This window comes from Tetrao urogallus, assembly GCF_951394365.1.
Source record: "Tetrao urogallus genome assembly, chromosome: 1".
Classification (NCBI taxonomy): domain Eukaryota; kingdom Metazoa; phylum Chordata; class Aves; order Galliformes; family Phasianidae; genus Tetrao; species Tetrao urogallus.
In genome coordinates, this window is record NC_136813.1 from 128,361,780 (window position 1) to 128,385,284 (window position 23,505).

The following is a 23,505-nucleotide window of genomic DNA, read 5'->3' on the forward strand; positions in this document are numbered from 1 at the left end:
CCAACATCTGCCTCCTCATACGGCCTATTTGATTGACCCTTTTTATGCTGCTCCAAGACTGGATGTTCTTTATAGTGGGAGGTTGAACAGTACTCATTACATCTTCAGTGAGTGACTGGTAAATATATCTCAACTTCGAGAAAGACTGGGAATACTGAGTCTTGCTCACTTCTCCGTATTTAGCAGTGATCAGCTTCATACAGTGCTCTACTTGATCACTAATAATATGTCACTTTTCAGTCCAGAACAGGGAAGGTCCCTTGTTGGCCCTCCCATCTATCACTAATATATTAAACATTTGTGCCAATAACATTTTTCCATTGCAAGTATTAACATTACCCGGTGTTTGTGACTCCAGCGTGGGAAGCATGAATAATGCAAGAAACAGCACAGTCCTCCATTACGCAGGGACACATCTTGTTTTTGCCAAAGTCAGCAACTGTAAAATATCTCTCAACTTCTCCAGCTCATATCATGGCATAACACAGGTTTTTGGTCAAAGTGAACACACTCGCTTTTATTGAAGGAGCATCTAGGTAACTTCAAAGCACTGTACAATTTTGCAGGCATTGAATACTTCCCTTACTCTCACCATCTGTCTTTCCATCATGTATTTAACAGCACTAGCATGCTGCACAACCACAGTAAATTGTTCAAAGACATTTGGCAAGAAAAGGAGTGAATAATTCTATGAAAACATAGAGAACCAATGCACTGATGAGCACAGTGAGGTATCTCCTCTTCCCAAGGACAGAAAACTCAATCCACACACAGCAGCTATGTGTACCGGTGGTTAAAAAGTTGCCCACAGTGACTCCAATGCAATGTCTTTCACAAATTCTAACCTCTACAGAAATATGAAATCCTTTGAGCTTGAGATTCATGTCCTACCAACAATCACAGAAATATTCTTACTTTACTGTCCTGTTACGTGCTTACTAATTGGAATTGCCTGGACAAATGAAAAGAAGGGAAATGAACCACAGTAGGAAAGCACGAAGCAAGTGGGGAGTAAGGAGTAAGCAGGGTATTGATCTGACTAGGTCTGAGGTAATCACTCTGAACTCCTTTTAGAAAAGAAGTGAATGGAACAAACAATTTCTGGCCAGATGAATTGTACATTCTAGGCATCCACTGCTGAAGATGATTCTCATCCTAACTTCTGTATAAAAGCCAGGAAGAAACTACTCTGAGCTCGGCATCTGTGCCACTTTTAAGTTTTATGCTAGCAGCTGAATTCTTAAAAATGTAATAAATCCATTCTCTCAGAAGTTCATAAAAAATACAAATTTCCTTTTCTCTTGTTACATAAGTAAGATGAAAAGTGACTTTATCTTTCTCGGAACTTACAACCGATAAAGCATACAGACATACTTAGAGCCCTCAGAGTAGGGCGGGTACCTCCCCAAAAGTTGCCTCCAGACTACTCAGGATTTGCATAGAGAACATATATGTTAACATAAAGTAGAGTGTGAACCCAAGGAAAATGATGACAAACATCGACAGCTGGCCAATCTTGCCCTTCTTTACTGTGTTTGCCTCAAATATAGTGTGTTTGTAAGAATGTGTGAAATACTTCTGAAAATAACAGTTACTCTCTATTTCAGTTTTAACAAGCAAAGGAACATACAGTTTACAGTCTTCTTCAGAAAGATTTAATTTATTAAAATTCAGAGGGGAACTTCAGCAAATTCCCAGTGAGAGTTAGATACCCAACTGATTGAATACCTGGTAAATTTTGGAACATGGGCTTTTCGTTATGACTTTTTTCCTCATATGCTCAAGGTTATACTCATTTTATATCTTTATTTTTATTAATTTTACCTTCAAATTGTTCAAAAAAGAATCAGACCAATTGTTATACCACTGTGATATGTGGTGTTAGTTTCAGAAGGAAACTGATGACTATAATATGAGGGCTACTCCAAAAGTAATGCCTCCTGTTTTATTATGTTTCCCCAGGATGTCAGAGTTGGATGTTAGTGGTGGCATTCAGGCTCTTGTTCATTACTGGCGAAAATGCATAGCTGATGATGGCGACTATGTTGAAAAATAATTTTTTTGCAGCTGAAAGTTTGCTCCACCAAACAGTGCTATTCTGTGCTTTGTATCTGTTGCAATTTTCATGGAAATAAAAAGAAGGCATTACTTTTGGAGTAACTCACATGTATTTTTTCCAACCAAGACAGAAAATAAAAGAAGCAATCTTTGCTCCCGGCCTCCCAACAATGACAAGAAAACTCTCTAATCCTCCTCTTAATTTTGAGGAGATTCACACCATTAGAATACAATAAACATATTCTGTATGGAACATTCCCCATTAACTAGGAACAAATATGATAAGATCTTTATTCTTCAAATTTACTTCTATTATTTAACTCTAAGCCCTATCCTCAATATTTAATATACTGAAAGCTTATGAAATATCTACCAAGAGCTTCCCACTGCAGAAGTAAGAACTGTGATTGGAAGATAACAAATAATCACTCTGAAATGCCTTTTCTTCAACTTACTGTGTAGAAGGACTGTAGCAAATGTAATGAGCTTAGGATAAGTAACATCATAAAGGATGTCACAGATTTTCTCCTAAATCTTATCTTCCAGCACTATTCATAACTAGCCCAATTCTTCAGATTGTTTCCCTTAAAATAATTGTTCTTAAAGATGATGAGATTCTATGATATATCTATCAGAGTCATCAGTGATGGTTTTTCACATTTTTGACCCTCCTCGATAGTAAAGCATTGTATAAACTGTAAATTACTTTGAATAACAAGACTGATAACAGGTAAAAAATATTTAGAGGTGTTGCAAGGTGTGTTTACAGAATTACATGGCATTTGTGGAAATGAGGGGAATTGCTTGCTTTAGACTTCCACAGTTAACTGTAACCTCTTTAAATTGAATTGCCATTTCTGCAGTAGCAGATGCAAGCAACTCCAAAGATGCTATCTATTCTCATTGGCCTAGAGGAAATCTAAGAAGTTGTCAGCTGCATTATCCTTCCACAGTCTCCTCACTCTCCCCCTGCTTGTCTTCCATATTCTGATGACTGTTTATGAGCTCAGCTGTCATTCTTTGCACCAGGGAAAGATAGATGGGACACACCAACCCCAACCTAAGTGACCTTTGGATGTGACAAGATTTTTAGGTCAGTCCTGCTAAATGGAAGCCTTGGTGTATCGAGGCTCGCCTGAGGGTGAAATTTCCAGTGAATTTATTATCTCCCAATGCCCTTTGGACTGCTTCCCACCATCAAACACCATGGCAGCACTCGGAACAGGAAGAAATACATTAACTGGAATCTGATCGTTTTAAAAGGTTACAGCTGCCCAAATATAATTTAATTTCATACTTGCCCTTTGAGGGTTTGGTGTATATTTTCATTTTATGACTGCAAATGATAAAGCTCTTAAGATTCCAGGCAATAAAAAGGAAAGGGGGGAGAAAGTATTTTAAGGGTTAGAAGTCTATTCAGTTCATAGTCAATGAGCAAAGTGACATATCAGCTTTTTTTTAATCTAACATTTCTAACTTTTTATAGTATTCATTCCTTGCCACACTTGACCATGAACAACAATACCTCTTAGTGAAATCAAACCTGTAATGCCACCCATTGTGATATGAAAAGAACATTTGACGTGCAACCTACATCCTACATACATTAAGGACCCGATTCAGAACAGTAGCTAAAGTGAACTGCAATGGAATTATGAATGTGAACTGATACAAAGAGAAATAATCAGACTTAAAAATATGCTTAAATTTAACCATAACACGTTAACTAGAAAGGCTTTGGCTCATTTTTGAACCTCTTCTTTAACTTTTTCTGTCTGAGCTCAGGTCATATGCACAAATTCATCTACCCATACCCATATAAGTCAGGGTACCCAACCTTGATCTGGGGGTAACACTCAACTTAGTTCGTCTCATATCCATGCAGTGGTAATAACCTAATGCAACAGTATATGGGGTATGGCATCCTAGTACAAAATACACAATGCTAGGAAATTATACTACTTCTCTTTTTCCCTTCTGAAAGTGCAGCATGCACTACAAACCAAAACGCAAGCTACCACATAAATGTGACGGCCTTGCCTAGAGGCAGGAAGCATGGAGTACTCACATCTTTCAATGCAGCCTCTGAAAACTGAGTTACAAAATGTGATGATTGTTTCCTTTCCACAAACTAATCACAGGAAAAACAGAAGAGCTATGGAAAGGAGAAAGATTCAGTGCAAACATTGCGCATCTCATTTTCAAACCCTCCGTAAGAAAGTAACAGCTGTTGGCTTTCCAAATCCTTTTGGGCCTCTTTAAATAACTTTCCCAAATAAACACTGATACACACTGTCGAAGTTACTTTTGCCACCAATATATCACACTAGCATATAGGAAGAAGCATAACTGCCATGATAAAGGGAGTAGGATGAATAGAGTTGATTAACCTAACAGGAACTGTATTCCAAAGCAGCTATTTGTGACACTACAGGACAGCAAGCTGGAAGTAAGTTATACATGTGTGACATGAGCAGTGCCAGGGAAAGAGGCAATGGGCACAGGAGGTTCCCTTCAAACACCAGAAATCCCTTTGCTGCAGTATGGATAACAGAACGGGCACAGGTTAGCAGGGACATTGCAAAGTCTCTGCCTTGGAGACCTTCAAAGGCTGCCTGGATGGATACCCTGCTCTGGGAGTCCCAGATTGGGCAGAGGTTGGAGCAGATGGACCCAGGGGTCTCTGGCAACCTCAGTTCTTCTGGGATTCTGTGATACTGCATATTGCCTTCCAGTAAGCCCCAGGTCTGCAAATAAGTATCAGAATATTGAACAAATAGCATTGTAGCACCGCTACTGTGAAGAAAGTAACAGATACTTAAGGTCAGTTTAATTTACTACAAGTAGAAAATGCGTCTATTAGTGTTTTAGAAGTTCAGGGTTTAACTAAAAAATCAACATCAGAGATGGAATAGGACTTGAGTCACGCTCTTTTGCCAAATTCAACTAGATCCATTTGGTCCCTTTAATGAAATAAATATGCTGCTGTATTTTATGGTAATGGCCCAAAATACTTTAATAACACTCTCACAAGCTGTAATGTTTTGGTGCATTAACAGAGAACACACTGTTATAATTTGTGAAGAGTATTTTGAGCCATGAAAGGGAAAAGAAAAATTGGGAAACGAAGGAAGGGTTTTGTTGCCAGATGTTATTTTTATACTATACTGTGGAGAGAAGTGTAAGTTGAAGAATAGATGCTTTGCCTTCAGAAGGGCACTGGTGATGCTGGCCTAACTGTGCAGATGTCCTGGGGGACATGCTGCTTTCCCCAGCACAGTATCCATGGGGATGCAGACAGGGACTCTGCTTATCAGACCCCTGAGTGCATAGTGGGGGACTGGAACCGCCCCTCAAGACGCCCTACATCTCCAATGGATTAACCTCATTCCCTTGCACACAAACTGGTAGTCCTGAGCCTGTTAGGGAGAAATTAATCCTGTACCCATAGGACGGAGCTGAAAAAAAGCCACACAACAGTCCCCAGACAGAATATGACTCCCTCCAAGTGCCCTGGACAGATGTTTTTTCTTTCTTTCTGTTCTGTTGAAATCAGTATCGTATCATTATCAAACTTTCTCCCAGCTTAGAAACACACAGTGACTTTTTGTGCTTTTCTTTCCTGTACACCTGCTTTTTTTTTTTTTTTTTTTTTTTTTTTTTTTTTTTTAAATTTTGCTTTGTTTAATTTATATATTAGTCCAATTTATTTTTTGGTACAATTAGGAAAGACAACTCAAGAAGTGGGTTCTGCTGACAGACCTGAACTCTGTAATTCTAGAGTCTGTAAACTTCTGAGATGACTTAGCAAATTTCCAGTATGTTTCTGGCTGGTTAGGTTGCCTGTAACGTGACTGGCCTCTATAGCTAAGAGGTTTAGGTATGCAAATCCTGTAGTTTCCAATACATTTCTCCTTAGCTATCAATGAATGGGCAGGAAAAGAAACAGACAACAGGTAAAAACAGCAAGCAAATAAATCAGTTCTGTAAAGTGGAAGCTAGTCTAGGAATTAGACACAAATTCAAGAGTTTGTGTGGTTTACAAACATAAAAACTTTTCCTGTGGACCGCTAGGAGCTACAAACACTACTGACTCAAAATTGTTGTGTTCAGATTGATCTTACAAAATTCACTGGAGGGAGAAAAACTAAGCACCTCTGAAAGAAGGAAAGGAATTTGAGGAAACTGAGCCTAAGTATTGGGGAAATAATTGCACTCTGACTTGACCTCAAGAACAGGTTTACAGTATCCAGGCACACCAGAACAAATAGGTTCAACACTGAAAGTTACATCTCCAAATACTACAGTGTCTGCTACAGAGGTAAGTTCAGTTGCTGACTTCAGAAAGAGAACAATCAGAACAATTATTTTGACCTACGTGTTTTGTTGTTTAATGCATAGATCCACAGTTTACAGTAACTAGATATTTCACAAATTCAAACTGTGCCTAGTACTGATTTCCATCCTTAAGAGACGCTGAAATATCCTCACTGGTAACTGCTAGCCATGGAAAGGAATCAGATGCGAGAAAAACAACTTAAGAGTCCAAGAACTTGTAATGGACTGCAATGTTTCTCTTGTTTGCAATTTATCAGAGATAATCTGTGTATAAATTTACTATGCTGTTTGTATGTTTCTATCCCATTCTGCCTTGTCAATTTGAAATGACCTAAAACTTCAGAGAAAAAACAGCCATCACAAATTAGTTAGAATGAAGACATAAATCTGAATTTTTACACACTTGTATGTTGTATGTACCAATCTGCACCTAACAACACACTGTGCCGTAAAACCTAGGTACATAAAAAGCAAGCAAGATTTCAAGAGATAACTTTTTCCTGTGTTAACTGTTAGGATACATAAAATGTAGTTTGCTGATTCGTGGACACAAAGGAGTGAGTTAGCTTTCTGTAAGTCTGTTTTTCTCACTGTTGCTATTTGTTATCGATAGCATTATCCTGCAAGCTTTGAAGAGTGTGCATGTGAGCGATCTGCGGTTTTTTCTGTCTGTTTGTCTGTCACAAGGTTCTGCTGAGACATTGCAAATACACAGTTAGCAAAGCTCAGTGTGAACACAAAAAGTCCAAAAATTTCCAGAAAAAATTTATTAGTCTGAGTGCAGCTTTCATGTTTTATAGGAGGCCTAAAAAGCCCCCAGTTTGTGATTTCAGAGCAAGTACCCCCAGACAGCCAAACCCCACTGTGTGGCTTTGCGTTCCTCCCCCTGCACAGACAGTTTGCTCAGGATTATACAATCTTATTTGCATGATTATATAATCTTCTTTTCAGCAACATCCCTCTGAAGAGCAAACAACATAATAGGAAAACCGGTAGTGTAAGCCAACTGTTTCAAAACCCAGTGTCTGGAATGTGCAAAGGGCGCAAAGTAGAAAAAAAAAAAATAATGTTTTTTTGGTTTTGTTTCGAGATTTTTAATCCAGACCTCTCCAGGGAGAATTAATTCAAAAAGAATGCTAGCCACCACTGAACGCTGCACTTAGTAAAACACAAATACTTCACAAGTTTGTTCTGTTGTCATTGTGTGGTCACAGTTTTTAGGTTATCCCAAGGTATATAAACGAAGGTGGCTATTTCCTCTTTCTCAACAGAACTTACTTTTGGGCACTGTGAGACACTTCTCAGCTTTTTCCCTGGTCTAAGACTCTGGCAGTCAGGTGTTGTTGCCTTTGCTGCTATTCTGACACAGGTTTTGTACTGCAGCTTGTTGAGCTCAGACCACTATCAACATCACTCCAACCCACCAAATTCCTAGTTATTTCACATGAAAGAATAAATGAAGTTTTTGCTGATCTATATGCCTCCATTCTTTGAGCTTTCTCTCCTTTCAAATACTTCAGATGTTGTCCTAGACAGGACGCTGTGTAAGTGAAGACTGTCATATTCCAGTGTGCAGACACACTCCTCTGCAGGGTGCTAAAACTACTTATGATGTCACTTCAGCAATATTCATCTAAAATTAATGCCTTATAAATAATCAAGGAGTAATCTGCTTCTGTCTGTCAGTCTAACCCCAAAAAGAAAGAAGTGTAACGATTTTACAAGAGAAAAGAAATTAAGGATGACCTGACCTTGCAAGTATGCTTGCCAGACAGTTACGCACGCTTTCTTGCCTGACCTATTTTTCCCTGCTCACACCAGAGACATTTCAAACAAATGGCCAGCAATTTAGGCTGCTTAAAACACAGGAGTTGCTACCCAAACACTACAGCTGGGCATCTTAATGCCTTTGCCAGGTTTCCAAAAGTTTTTAGCCTCTCTTTTCAAGTTGAAACAGAGCTCTATTTATCAGTCCATAAAGGACTATGTCAAATGTCACATTTTTCCACTCTTTTCCAGAAATTAGTGTACTGGGTAGTTATCACGGCCTAATATTTTGTTGTATCATAGGGTGTGAATGGACTGTGTGAAGAAGTATACTGAATACATACATTTAATACACACTGTTGACATACTAGATGTTTTAGTTATAACACAAACATAAGGAATAACTTACAGTTAATGAAAGTATTTATAGCTCAAGTAAGCCTTCTTACAGCCTAAATTTCAATGCTGGAATACTTTCAACCTGATTTTGAAAGCTGCTCAAAACTATTGCCTGTTAAATTCCCATCGGATTTAGAGAACATCTGCTTCCCACTAGGAGAATCAGTCTGTACCAATTTTCAAGATGGTAATCACATCACCTGTAGTATGAGCTATTTAGTACTTGTGATTTTCAGCCCTTTTGGTTTGAGACCTCCACAATCTTCTTACAGGAGTCAAGGACCAATGTATCATGACATAAAAGCCTATTTACAACAGGTTAACTTTTCTGAGTCACTTTTCAGACCCATTAAAATTATTTAATGGCCCCCTAGCAGAAAAATACTGAATTATACTATTACGAGACATTTAAGGTCACTGCAAGAAAAAGGTATGGAAATGGCCATCTTTTTGCCAATTCATAGGAGTCAAGGAGATAAGAGGAAAGCTTGAAGCAGAGAAAGACAAAAGAAATGACCCCCCACCCCAAGAGATAAGGAGAAAGAAAAATAGAACAAACATGCATATTGAAGATGAGGCAAAAGGATGGGGTTCTGTATGCAGGGCTTTAGACGGAAAGAGACAGCAACGGGAATCTGAAGCCTAGTAAATATGAAATAACACGGAAAAGACATTGCTTGTGCTATTTCCATTGTCCAAATGTCAAACTCCTTCTGGGAAGCCAGGGTGGGGTAGAGTTGGGGGAGGAGGAGTAAATAGCTTTATGAGCATCTTGTAACAGGTTCTTCCTAAAGGGGATTTCTTGAAAACTGCTGGGCTCCGATGCTAGCCCATATGTGCTCAGGAAAGTCAGAGAAAACGCTGGCTGCACTTTTTCCAGGCCTATTTGCATATGTTCTTTAGTATGCAGAATGTCTCTGTATATAATTGAATTGTTGTTTTTGCCTCTATTAATACATATGCAAATGAGCCACTACTGCAGCTGTGCTGTATTAATCATATGTGTGCTTCTGTCTGTCTGCCCTGCAGGCTCAGGGTTGGAGGGAGGGGGAAGAGGGAATTCAGTCTCTAACCTACAAGAAAACTCACTCATGCAGACAGAGGTCTGCTAGCAAACAGCGGGCCTGAGTTATAACCGAAAGGAAGACACGCTGGTCATTTTTCAGTCTTTTTCATATTTCATAGATATGGATGGAATCTGAAAGTTATGCAGAAAGGACTGTTAATCTAGATAAAATGAATAAGCCATCACAGCTAATTCTTTCCCCTGGAGGGCTGGGGAGGGAGTTAAATTCTGACAGCCCACAGAGTAGTCATGATATTGTTTTACCATGTGTATTTACTGCCTGTAAGTGTTCACCGTGCATATGTTCAGACACTCACAGTGTACAGTAAATGACAAAGCCTTTATAGAGTCTTCACATACAAGGGCTTTTCTAAAAGTAATGCTTCCCATTTTATTATGTAGCCACACGACATCAGAGTTGGATGTTGGTGGTAGGGCAGCAGAGGTTGAACCTTCCCATCAATATTCTGTTACATTTTGTTGCTGTGTGACACACGGCAGCAGACGGGTAGTCTGACAAAATCGCATCTGACATGGAAGTGAGGGTGAAGCAAACATGGCACTGAATTCCTCCACATGGAAAAAAAATGACACCCACTGACATCCACTGATGCTGAATTTTTCCAGAAACCAAACGGTGGATGTGAGCACAGTGAGCAGGTCGGTAGTGCATTTCAGCAGTGGCAACAGCCACAGTGGGTCTCCTCTACTAGTGCAAATTTTTCATGAGTGTGGCATGGAGGCTCTTGTTTATCACTGGCAAAAAACACACAACTAATGGGTAGTGACTATGTTGCAAAATACTGTTTTGTAGCTGAGAATTTGCTCCATCAAATAGTGTTATTGTGCTCTTTGTATTTGTTGTAGCTTCCATGGAAATAAATCGGACACATTACTTTCAGAACAAACTATGTAAATTCTGTCATAACGATTGCATTTCTAAGAAACTAGTTGGAGTCTAATGTGATCAAGCTTTTCATTCAAATCCATTTTGACAAAATACACTGACTTTTCCTTTTGTAAAATTTTAGGTATGTATCAAAGGCAAGTATGGAGTACATTTTTTCTACCATGAAGACTACTTATTTGAGCTTGTATGCTCTGCAGTTAATACTCTATACAATCTATCACAGTTCCTAACTCTGAGAAAGTATCCTAAGGGTGAGGACTAGTTGCATCCTGGTGTTGTGAGTCATGCCTTTGAGTTAACTGGTAGGAACTTTTCCATTTAAAAGCACAGGGATTCCTCATAAATACTCATTGACTATCACTAGCTCCTCAACCCAAACCTCGCTTATACATCTTAACAAATATTTTATAATCATTACTAAGACTTAATTTAAAAAAAATATTGGAAAGTTCAAATTCTTCAACACAATTTTCCCCACAACCACACAGAGATCTTCATCCAGTTTAGATGGCTGTAGCCTCACTTATACCAGGAGCACTATGTTCCATTTCTCTGCCTGAAGAACTGGAAGTTGGTCTTCAGTAATCTCTTTTTTAAATGGCCATTTGATTACTTATTTAAGGAATAAGAGGCAAATATCTCATGGGCCACATACTCACTTAAAGTCAGAAACAAACTGAGGACAGAACTTGGGAGTATAGAATCTGCATGAACACAACAATTTTAAAAACTATTTAAATTGGACATTCAACAAAAACGTATACAAAATATCTTGTTTTATTATTCCTATTATTATCATTATTTGTGATGGCCATCAGAAACAGCACAGCAATACAGTGAACTAATGGTAGATGGACGATTGCCATCTTTTGGTTATGCTAATGAGAAATAGTGCTTTTCATGTACTTAGCTGTTTTTTTTTTTTTTTTTTTTTTCCCCCAGATGTGGGTGCTCACAGTGAAAAACCTAATTCAACTTTTTTATGCATAAGTGGATTGCATGAATTTTATAATATTGTAATTAAACTTTACACTAATGACTCATTCCCTACAAATTAAGCCAGAGTCCTATTAATGAAAACAGTAAAGTAGAAAAGCAAACATTAAAGAATGCTGAAAAGCTTATAAGGTGTTTAAAGTTAGACTGCCCAGGTAATAGAAGGAATAACTTTCTAGTGCTAAAAAGTGGTTTACCTTCTCATAGACAAAGGACTGAACTAAAGTAATAGCCAAAAAAGATCTCTGCAGAGTAGATGAATAATGGATAAAGTACTGCCAACTCTTTGCTACATTCAGCAGGGACAGTAATGGGACATCAGCCCTTTCTTCTCTATCAGAAATGATTCATATGGTCCTGGGCAATCTGCTCTGTGTGTACCTGGTTGAGCAGGGGGTTCTAGATGGCCCAAGACTAGATGGCCTCCAGAGGTCTTCTGAACTTCAGCCATTCTGTGGTTTTCTGATAGGTCACCTCAGCTCTGGTAAGTTGGCTCCCCAACATAAGGAAGGAATCAAGCTTTCAGTATTCAGATGTATCACTACAGTATTTATAAAGCTTTTTTTTTTTTTTTTGTTTTTTTTTTAGGGTTTTCTTTGACATATTTGAGTTCTTGTAATACTAGAAGGTCAAGCTTTATCTGGCCAAAACTGCTTACATTTACAGATTATAGTGAGAAATCAGAAAGAGATATGCAAAACAGAAAATAAATGTGTTTGACAATTAGTGCATGAAAATACAGTGCCAACTCTTTAAAGCAAGAGGGGAAGTTCTACCATCAGCAATATTTCAAATGAAACTTAAGGAGATCGTTCAGTAAAATAATCTGAACTGGCAAGTGGAGAAATGTAGCTCATCCCTACAGTAGTGCAGAAGCCAAAAGGCAGCTAGCCTGGAAGAGAAGATGGTATCTGACTGAGCAGGCAGTCTTTGTGCTTCATTTTTGTTTCATAGGTACCAGATGTTTTATGTAATACTCATATGAACACTGAAACAGTCTATCTTCCAATCATTCACCGTATACTTGTTAAATAGCTCTATCATTTCTATTTCCTTCAAGTGAAGCAAACATAGATATCAAAGACAATTATGTGGCCCTTAAGATACTTAGAGGTAATTTTTTTTAAAAGAAAATTTAGAAAGGGTCAGACACCTAAATAACATCAAGATGAACAACTCTGAGAAGCACACAAACTTCAAATTTAATTTTTTCTGAAAATGTGGTCCAAACTATTTATGCTCAATTCCATTGAAATTCTGTCCTTGGTATGTGCATCTCTCCAAACCATTGAAAAGAATTTTGTAGAAAAGGAAAAGAAAAGAATCTGAAGTCTTTACATAGCAAGGAAAATGCAGGGCAAAAATCTTGGCGGAATTATTTGCTTGAGGTTAGATCTCCTCCTCATCATCATCATCCAAATTGATATGAAGAATCAATCAGGATTCTTCAGAATTGAGACCCAGCTAAAATACCTTCACATCAGTAAACTGACACAAGATTCTATTTAATCATAGAATCACAGAAGGGCTTGCATTGGAAGGGTCGTTAAAGACCATCTAATTCCAGCCCCTCTGCAATGGCAGGCACACCCTCCATTAGATCAGGTTGCCAAGGGCACATCCATCCTGACTTTGAACACCTCCGGGAATAGGACATCTATAGCTTCTCTGGGCAGCCTGTTCCTGTGCCTCATCACCCTCTTAGTGAAGAATTAATTCTTTCTTTCTATATAGTCTAAAAATACCTCTTTTTAATTTAAAACCATTACACTGTGTCCTGTCACATCATTCCCCGACAGATTCCCTCATCTTTTTTGTAGGCCACCGTCATCCAAGTAAAGACAGCTGTGGTCATACTGTTGAACACAAACCCCAATAATTAAGATTTTAGGTTTGTTTCATGCTAAGATGAAGAAGGAAAAAAGTTTGGATGCGTTCACTCTGAACTTTTTAGGGTGTATTTCTGAAGAGCAGGAGTTTGAAGAAAGTCTGTATTGTATCAGGTTGCTCTATTCTTAATGAACACAAAAAATCTGTACAGTAACACTACAATGGCAGTTGTCAGAATATAACCATCATTATCTTTCAGTACAGTACATACAGTATTTGTATGACTGTCTACTAATCTGCTGTTGTTGCTACCTCTCTATCAAGCTAAAAATCTGGGAGACGTGAACTGTTTGCACACCTTCTGTTGCATACCCTTCTCAATTTTTAGATCAGGCTATCAGGTCTCATATTTTGTAATGCTTGGAAAAGCACCGAGGAGCCATTCTTCTTAGGAGAAAGAACCCACATCAGATATAATTTTACATTGAATTTTCTTAGACTTCTGCAAATGTCTGTTCATACTGAGTACACTCAACAAATGATATTAATCAATTTAATACTAACTTAATATTTACTTTGTATAAAACTCGTCACATGGCATCTAGGCTTTTAGCTATAAATTTGATCATTGAGACAGGGAATTTTAATTCCCTCATCTGCTGAACCACGTAGAAAAACTATCTATCTAAATCATGTTTAGATAAGGCATACAGCAGATCTTTCGATTTGTCAGCCTCATTCAGTTTTATTTTTGATCAACTTGTACAAAATCACTACACTGCATCACTCCTTAGGAACAAGGCCATATGGAATTTACAAGGGGGAAAATCAGCATCAGAAACCCACCTGCTAACCAACAGGAATTTTACAGCAATGAGAGTATCTTTTAAAATGACACTCCACAAAGTTTAGGAGTGAACTTTACCATTGAAAGAGAAAAGCTAAAAGCTTTTTTTTTTTTTTTTTTTTCTCTCTCCCCCCAAAAACATTGGTGTCATAAATGAATGTGATGGGCTGACAGACAGCTCTTTATCATGAAGATATTCAAACGCATCACATTAATTGCAGCTTCTCCAACATGGTTCCATCCAGCTCCTCCTTTCTTAACACCTAAGAATGGAAGCTAAAACTTACATTGTTATTGAGTCATTAGGCTCTCTACGGATACTGGAAATGAATGTAATCACGTATGGCTAATTGTGGCAGATATCAGATGACAGAATCTGTATACCCCAGCGAGGTCTCAAAGGCAGGGAGAGAAGTGAAGGGCCTCAGATTACAAACCTGTCAGTGGGAATCAACAGGGCATTTCAAGATGAGGCATTACATTTTAACTGACAAAGGGTTCCTCTGCCACAGGAAAACAATCAGATGTTAGCTGTCCTTCTAAAAATACACTCTGCATTTCATTTATACAGAGAAAATTCAATTTTGACAATGAGGAATAGAAAAGTACTTCCTGCTCGTTCTGCAGTTTGCTACTAAAGCCACGCTCTGACTTAAAATTCTCTAATGAAATAGCAGAGGTATGTTTATTATCACCATACAAATAAACAAGAAAAAATTCTTGGTTTTGTCTCCCCTAAGATATCGCCATTTACCAAGTTTTGCTGGGAGCAACAAAACGCTTATTGTGCCAGGTTCTTTGATCTGTTCTAAAAAGTACTGCTTTTAGTATACAAAACATGAAAAGTAAGTGATAGGGAGGATAAAAAAAAAAAAAAAAAGAATAAAAGAAGGAACACTGTGTTTTTCTGACCTTCTACTCTCAGATGACCAGAGGACAAAGTGTTTCTGGGAACACTGTGGTTATATATAATACACATGAATTTCTAAAGCAAGAAGAGTTCCTCTTGGAAAGAAACTGTAATGCCTACACATTCACTCATATTACTTATAGGTGGCTTTGCATCAGTTATTCATGACAAACATACTGAAGGAACAATCACCAAAAACCAAAACTGAATTTGAACAGAATTTGGAAAGCACAATGCTTTTAGGCCAGCGGCTACATTCTGCATCAGGAAGGTTTCTCAAATGAGATCAAAATAATCTTCACATGATTTTCCCTCAGATTCAGCTCCACTCACATTAGAAAGGGTGAAAGTCCATTCTGAATGTTTTATTGTAAAATCTATCTCAAAACATATGTAGTCTATCTAACTCTTTCAAATCGCACCAGAAATGAAGAGGCATGTCCAATTTCTACCAGTTTATAGTGATAGCCAAAATCAGTTAGACATGGGAAATATATGAGTGGATTATTTTTTTGTAGCATATTCACAACCTTAAAGATCAAACATGAAAGAATCTACAGTTAGCATGTTACAGTTACAGTTAGCATCTCAGCCTGCCTAGCTACCAAACTTTCCCTCCAATTCCAGACTAAATAACATGTAGTAAAAAAACACAGGTTAATTTCGTCAATACATTCCTTTTAATATTCTCCTTTACACAGAAACACAAAGCCTCTGAGGTTTGCAAATTCTTCATCATCTAAACTCATCTTAAGATATTTATAAAGTCAGTGACATTAGCACACAGCCATCTTTTTATAAGGAAACTATTACTGTGATAAAGCTCATTTTATTTAGAATGCTTCAGCCTGCCACATGCAGAGATACAGCCCAAAGCTGGTCCTAAAATGAAAGTACACAATCCTCTAAACTTACTGGATCACTGATGCATTCTTTTAGGAGCAGACTGAATGAGTGTATAAATGAGAAGAATTAGACTACGCTCATTCCTAGCTAGCTCCATTTTTTGTTTCCATTTTTTCCTTCTTCCTTCAATATGTGTTCATGTGTGTTTGGCTATTATAAGCATATTGTCAATACTGACGTTACTCCTCAAAATTCATCTCAAAGGGTTGACTTTTATGGCTCCCATGATTCTTAAGCCGCCTACGGTATTTGTAACTCACAGAATCAGAAGCTAACACACAGACAGTGTAGCTTTTCATACAAAGGCACAATAGGAATGAATGTATTAACCTCTGTGGTGCATGGAATGTGTCAGCTTACACACTGGCAGCTATTTCTGTGAAACTCTGTTAACTTCCGCTGTCAGTGTTAAAATAAAATAAAATCTTCCCCAGAATTATGTCCAATGCTCTCACTTACTGGTCAAACAACTAAAATATCTGATGTCATAGAGAGCCTACTTCATACTGATGCTGGCCAAACTGAGTTTGAGAAGGCACTTTACATGCACTGTTTATAAAATGTAGAGCATTTCCTATAGGTAGAAAGCTCTATGTTTCATGTGACTTGGCAAATAATTATAAGTAGGGAAACAAATTAGCAATTGAGAGTTGCGTTTTTTTGTTTCGTTTTTATAAATGAGTGTCAATGAGGACTGTGCAGGAGTGAAGATGATTTAAATCCTGATTTAATTTAGTCTCCAATTTTGACTACAATCATCCTACCAGCAAAGCAGATGTGCAGACATGGACATCAAATTTTCTAAGTTCCAAGAGTTTGATGAGGGTAGGAAGGCTGATCACAAACAGCTGAGGAATATCTGCACCACTGAGGCACATGGACAGCACACTAATATCTCCAAAATTTAGAGCAATATTGGGAGATATGAATCCCATACATCCAGAAAACACAGTTAAAAAAAAAAAAAAAAAAAGATTCTGTAGTATGCTTTCACCTGTTTTATAACTGCCTACGTTAAAATAGTGTAATTTTTAACTATCTATACAATAGCAGTACCCAAAACGTGATGAGCCCACGAAACATGGTGGGAGGGGCCAGTTGTTGCACTGAGAGCTTACAGCTTAAAACGCCATAATCTTGCTAAGTGACTTTTAAGCAGTTTAGAAGTGCTCATCAGGACAGAGTTTTTCTGTGGCACAGCACGTGTCTACACCCAGCCAGGCTGCACAACCCATCCCAAAACAATCTGACTGATGGGGCCAGCTAACACACCGGACTTGCAGCGCCAACATAACCACAGTTAGATTGGTGACAACAATACTAACTAAATACTAAAAAAGCTAACTCAGAGAACGGAAAATGAACACGGGCTGACAGTTGTTTGGTTCCTGATGGAAATTCTGCATGGAGAGCGTGGCCCAGCAGCCCTGCTCACTCCACATGCAGCCCACCTGCAGCCTGCTGCCACTTACCTGCAGTTGGAGCGGACCTAGGCCTGGTGTTGCTGCGGCAGCAGCTGCCATGGTAGTCGGGATCAGCTGAACGGGGTAGGGGTCACCTAAGTAAGAGAATAATAGAGGCGTCAGCACCTTTTATCTGCTCTCCACCTGCAAATTAAAGTCCTGCATTCACTCCTTCCAAAAGCCTTCTTTTGTGTGCCTTGTTGAGGCCTAATGAAAAGCTCTATTGTGCAGCCTTTTACTAACACTCTTTTCACAATTCTGGCTGAGAGAGGAATGTGAATAAAAGGCACAAGCAATTAAGGCGGAAACCTCATCCTTTTTCATGATGTATTTAGGGAAATAGAAAAAAAAAAGTGCACATTGATCAGAAGGCTGCACTTCAAAAAAAAGAAAAAAAAAGAAAAGAGGGAAGAAAGAAAGAAGATGGGGTGGAGGAGAAGAAAAGGAAAACAGTACAGCCTTGATAAGATCACAGCATTAGAAGGGGACAAATTTACAAGCTTGTCTGCAATATGGAATTAACCAAACTCCGGTCACTGTTAGCAAACCGAGCCCCACACGGATGACAAGTGGCACTCCCCGCGGTACCGGCTTTGCTTTCAGGCAAGAAAAAAACCCCTGCTTTGCACTTTCAGGGTTTGATCCTGTAACAGGAAAAATCATGTGGAGTGCATCAGAGACAAGCCCCTGAAATCCCCGCGTCAACTCCACCCCACGACTTGTGGTTCAGTTTTGCTTCTGAAAGAAAACTGTTTCAGCTTAGTAAGGGCTGCGTTGTGCAGAATGAGATAAAGGGACCCCGTAAAAGCTTAACAAAAAAGGTGCAGGCTTTTATTAAGGAGAATCTTATGAGACGGCAAAAGTTTAGATACTGACAGACATTTTTTTAATGTTATGGGACATTCACTTTCAGTCACTCACTTTTATTCATTATAATAAACTTTTTACCATCTCAACAAAAGATCTATTAAGAAAACTGGTAAAAAATAATTATAAAAAACATTTTAAAAGCTACATGCATTATATTACTTCTCCAAGTGGTAAAATGTTTAAGTAGTTTCCACGCAAATAAGGATCAACAGAGCCCTTCTGTTTGTTCCTATGTTCTGTTAGCATGTCTGATTCCTGCAACACCAAAAAAGCTTCTTGAATTGAAACTACAGAAAAAGTGATGATGCTTTATCAAGAAAATCTAGCTAAATGTTTCAGCATGTTTTATTAGATAGGTAGGTTAAAAGTTCTCCTCATTTTTATTTAAGTGAAATGTGGAAAAAGACAAATAAAGAAGGTGATACAGGCTGTTCTGTACAACAATCATTAGCAGTTACTGAATTAAAGTTATAGTAGTATCAAGTGTAAGTTACAGGGAGCAGAAAACAAAAGAAAAGAAATCTATCTCATATTTGAAAAATGTCAGAAATAATCTGTGCTGGTGCATACTTCTTCAGGAAAAATGTTATTGTTTATTTTCTCCCTTTTATAACACTATGCTCTTTACAGAAGTCTTTTCATTCATTTTATTCATTTCTCTCTCCTGTTACAAATTAAATACCACAACTTCTAGAGATGGAGGTCCAGAAAAAAGAACTGGACTAGGAAAGCATTTTAATAGATACCTAACTGCAAGCATGTCTACTTATATGTAGGAATATCTTAAATAATGCTTTGCTGAAGCCCCACAGTCTTCTTCAAGGCTAGGAAGCCAAGTAACAGGAATCCAAAGTTCAACACAGGTACCTTCATTCACAAATGTCCCTGGCATCAACATCAGGCCATACTTCTTTATTTATTAACAATGGGCACAGATTTCCTGATTAGTAGTGTGCTTTCTTTTGTTTGCAGATTGTTGGTTGCTTTTCTTTTTTCCCCCCTGAAGACTTTTCATTACTCTTCTCTTTTGCTTTAACTGAGATGTACACTTTCCATTTCATATGAAATGGAAATGGAGGAGGAAATGGACCACAGAAATGGAAATGGAGGAGGAAATGGAGGAGGAAATGGAGGAGGAAATGGACCTGGGGGTATTGATTGATGCTCGGCTGAACATGAGCCGACAGTGTGCCCAGGTGGCCAAGAAGGCCAATGGCATCCTGGCTTGCATCAGAAACAGTGTTGCAAGCAGGAGCAGAGAGGTGATTGTTCCCCTATATTCAGCACTCGTCAGGCCGCACCTCGAGTACTGTGTCCAGTTTTGGGCCCCTCACTGCAAGAAAGATATTGAGGCCCTGGAGCGTGTTCAAAGAAGGGCAACGAAGCTGGTGAGGGGTCTGGAGCACAGGCCATATGAGGAGAGGCTGAAGGAGCTGGGAATGTTCAGCCTGGAGAAGAGGAGGCTCAGGGGAGACCTTATTGCTCTCTATAACTTCCTGAAGGGAGGTTGTAGTGAGCTGGGGGTCGGCCTCTTCTCTCGTGTCATTAGTGATAGGACCAGGGGGAATGGTTTCAAGCTGCGCCAGGGGAAATTCAGGCTGGACATGAGGAAGTATTACTTTTCAGAAAGGGTGGTCAGGCACTGGAATGGACTGCCCAGGGAGGTGGTGGAATCACCGACCCTGGGGGTGTTCAAGGAAAGACTGGATGTTGCGTTGAGGGACATGGTTTAGTAGGAGCTATTGGGAATAGGTGAACGGTTGGACTGGGTGATCTTTTAGGTCTTTTCCAACCTTAGTGATTCTATGATTCTATGATTCTATGATTCTATATCATGGATTGAATGAAACATTTCTCTGACGTGAAATTTTCTTGAGAGTTATTATCCTGTGACCCAAGCAATGGGCCTTGATGCAATGATGTGAAATCATGGAAAAGAAACAGATGGAGATTCAAGACTTAGAGTGAATGATGTTCAACTCCTACCATGCCACTAGTAGCTCAAAGGCTAATCTAAATATCCTTCTGAAAGGCTCCTCTCTAGAAGAGGACATTTTGTTAAAGTACCAGTTGTAGAAGAATATGACATGATTACTTTCTTAATTCCAAAAAGAACAAGGGAAATGATGCTCACTAGCATATTATTTTACAGTAAAAATTTCAGTTACAAATAATACATACTAAAACACAGATATTAAAAGATTAGCTTCCACGTGCTGTCTCACATTCCTCATTTCTCCACACTCTATATAAGCTTCAGCCCACCCTCCCACAACCTCATGCACAATTCATAAATCCCACTATTCTCAACTCCCTGAACAGCCTGGCAGATTCTCATACCCTAATCTGTTGCGGTATTTCCTATCCTTTTGGGTGTGTTTGGTAGATGTATCAAGCTTGGTTCATGAGAGAAGAACATACTAAAGACCACATGACTATGCACATATACTCAGACTCACTGGCTTTGGTGGCTTAGGGAATGCCTCTCGGACTCCTAACAGACTAGCCTAGAAAGCACATCTCTATTACACTAATGCGCGCTTATGTAGAATCATAGAATGGTTTGGGTTGGAAGGAACCTCATCTATCATGTAGTTCCAATCCCACTGCCACAGGCAGGGTTGCCAACTGTTAGATCAAGCACACAGAATCACAGAATATAGTTTCTCAGAAGTACGATTCTAAAGAAAAGTCTCAAATTCATCCTAAAACCAAATCGTAACTGTGTAGAGTTAGGCTATTTCATCTACTGGGCAGGTTGTTTGTCAGTTCACTCTTTAATGGGTTTCACATATTGCCAGTGCTCCAAAATCTTTTTAACAAACAAAACCATAAAACAAGTCTGAAAGGCTTCTGTTGCCTATTACGAATATTATAAAAGCCTATAATTATGCTTTGGTAACATTCTCTGCTATCTTGTGCTTATCTTTAGCAATTGTTCTTATGAAGAGAAGAACACCCATCTGTGCTCCAATTTTTTCACAAGTGCATCACTGCTCCCACAGTCCAGACACCACAGCAGCAGCAATGGAGCTGGAGCAAGGCCCATTGATGAGCAGAGGCACCATCAGGGTTTGTGTTCCACTCTGTTTGCCTTCTAACAAAGATCACCTCTGTCCAGAAGAGCTCACCATTCACAAGAGACAAAACACAAGAGTCAAAAATATGCTCAAATGCTGTGCCTTGCCTGACATCATGAAATAGCCCAGTGGAAAACCCACAGGTAACTCGTCAGCCAGTGCTCTTCCCAAGGAAGGAGCCAGGCCCTGTATAAACATGGGGGTCAAGCACTCAAAGATATCACATAATGCAGGAGAATCACCACTTTTCAGCGTACTAAGGCTTGAAGCCTCCTCTAATAAATATATCTGCATGCTCTCTGCCACTACTTCAGAACAAGACACCTCTTTGGATGTCCTTAAATTTATTCCCATATCATACACAGTTTAGTCTGGTTGTACTTAATTTGTAAGTCTGAGAAACATGCTTCTTAACTATTTGCTTAATACTTCGGTAAATATCTTATTTTTACATTTACGAAAGTGCTAAGTTGTGGGGTTTTTTTCCCCCAAGCTCTGGGAATTTGTCAGCAATGTGAGGTAAGATATACAATTATCTTATAAATCATTATTAGAAATATCTATTTCCCAAGCCACTCACTAGCTTCTACCACTGAAAAGACAGGTAAATTCTCAAACAACTATATTACGTTTCAATTCACAAAATTCTCTGTTAATAAATGCACTAACACACACAGGCAGAAGAACACCTTTCTGAATCTTTCAGCAATCGAAAGACACATATTGTACATTTTTTTCAAGTTCCATCTCTTATTAAGAGTGGCCTTTTGTTATGAACAAAGCACAGAGAGTTTTGCTGTTGTTTTTTCCTTTATGGTAAAATCTGGAGCAGGTTAAAGGCTGCGACTTTTATTCAAAGAAGAAGACAAAAATTATTTCAATACTTTACAAATTCTTCTCTAATATGCAGTTATTTCCTAGCTACTCTCAGACTTCACTTTGAAGAACAGAATTATTCAAGTCTGACTACGTGAAAAAGAGCACAGAAATAAGTTTGTACAGGCGATACAGCATGTAATGACTCAAATGGGATACGTCAGGTTGGCTGAGCTGACAGGGTGTATGAGAGGTACTGGTGCACACTGTAAGCAAAGGAGAATTCCATGGGCCAGCCATCACTTTTGGAAGAAAGAAGGCAAGGCTGAATCCTCCATTCTGTCCAATTCTTTATTTCTCTATCCCTCCTCTGGTCCATCTTCTGCTAACATACCCAGAGCTTCTTTCTTGATAATTTATGCACTGCAACTTCTTTCAATTTCAAATCACACCTTCATCCTTGCCCAAAATAATCTTCTAAGATCTTGCTTACAAGAGCATTTTTCATGAAGTACATTCACTTTTAAAACACTCTTCCTATGAACTCTCCATCGTACTCCACTGAAAACACTCTGCAAAAGAAAACTGTGGTACTGAGCCAAGTGGACATCATGTCCTAAAACACAAAATAACAACCTTGTGTTTAGGAACTTAATTTTCAATTGACTAGCTATCAAGCTCACGGATATTAAATGATTTCTGTACTTACAGAAGTACAACAGGGGCTCTTAAAGAATTTATGTGTTTTGCAAAATTTTATCAGAAGAGTTTAGTAAGTAAAAAAAATTAATAGTTTCAGTTAAAGGGAAAGGAAAACATAGGAGCTAACATTATGTGTGTTGCACCATTCACCTAAATTCACAAGACATTTTTTTTCTGTCACTCATCTCATTTATTCTCCTTCAAGGTGTAATCCCCCCTAGTGTCTTGTCGAATCTCCTGACAGGCTGCAAGTGTTGCAGAGCAGGCACAATTGTCTTACTTGCTATATAAATCAAGTTACATGCTAACGTTAAATTATAATGTTTTGACAAGATTTTTAGGTTGAACTTTATTATATGAAACAATAGAGCTCTCCAATTTTATCCTGAAATTTTCTTCTTAAAAAAAAAAAAAAAGACAACGACAAAAACAAAAGACAACTAGAAAAGGACAAGCAGAATTTATTTCCTTTTATTTTTTTCTTTATTTATTTTACTATTGTTTTCCTCCTACCTTACTTTCAGGGACAGAAAGTGAAAGAAGTCAG

General features: G+C 38.5%; 1 protein-coding gene across 7 annotated transcripts in view; it reads right to left on the minus strand.

Annotated features, from left to right (window-relative positions):
- The window catches only part of SOX5 (SRY-box transcription factor 5), a gene marked incomplete at both ends in the record, with an annotated part of 282,959 nt that overhangs the window by 66,203 nt on the left and 193,251 nt on the right, over positions 1-23,505 (minus strand). For all 7 annotated transcript variants that reach the window (XM_079543756.1, XM_079543754.1, XM_079543753.1 and 4 more), the window contains one exon: positions 17,500-17,585. In XM_079543756.1, the coding sequence (XP_079399882.1) occupies positions 17,500-17,585 (86 nt within the window). The remainder of the gene's footprint in view (positions 1-17,499; positions 17,586-23,505) is intronic.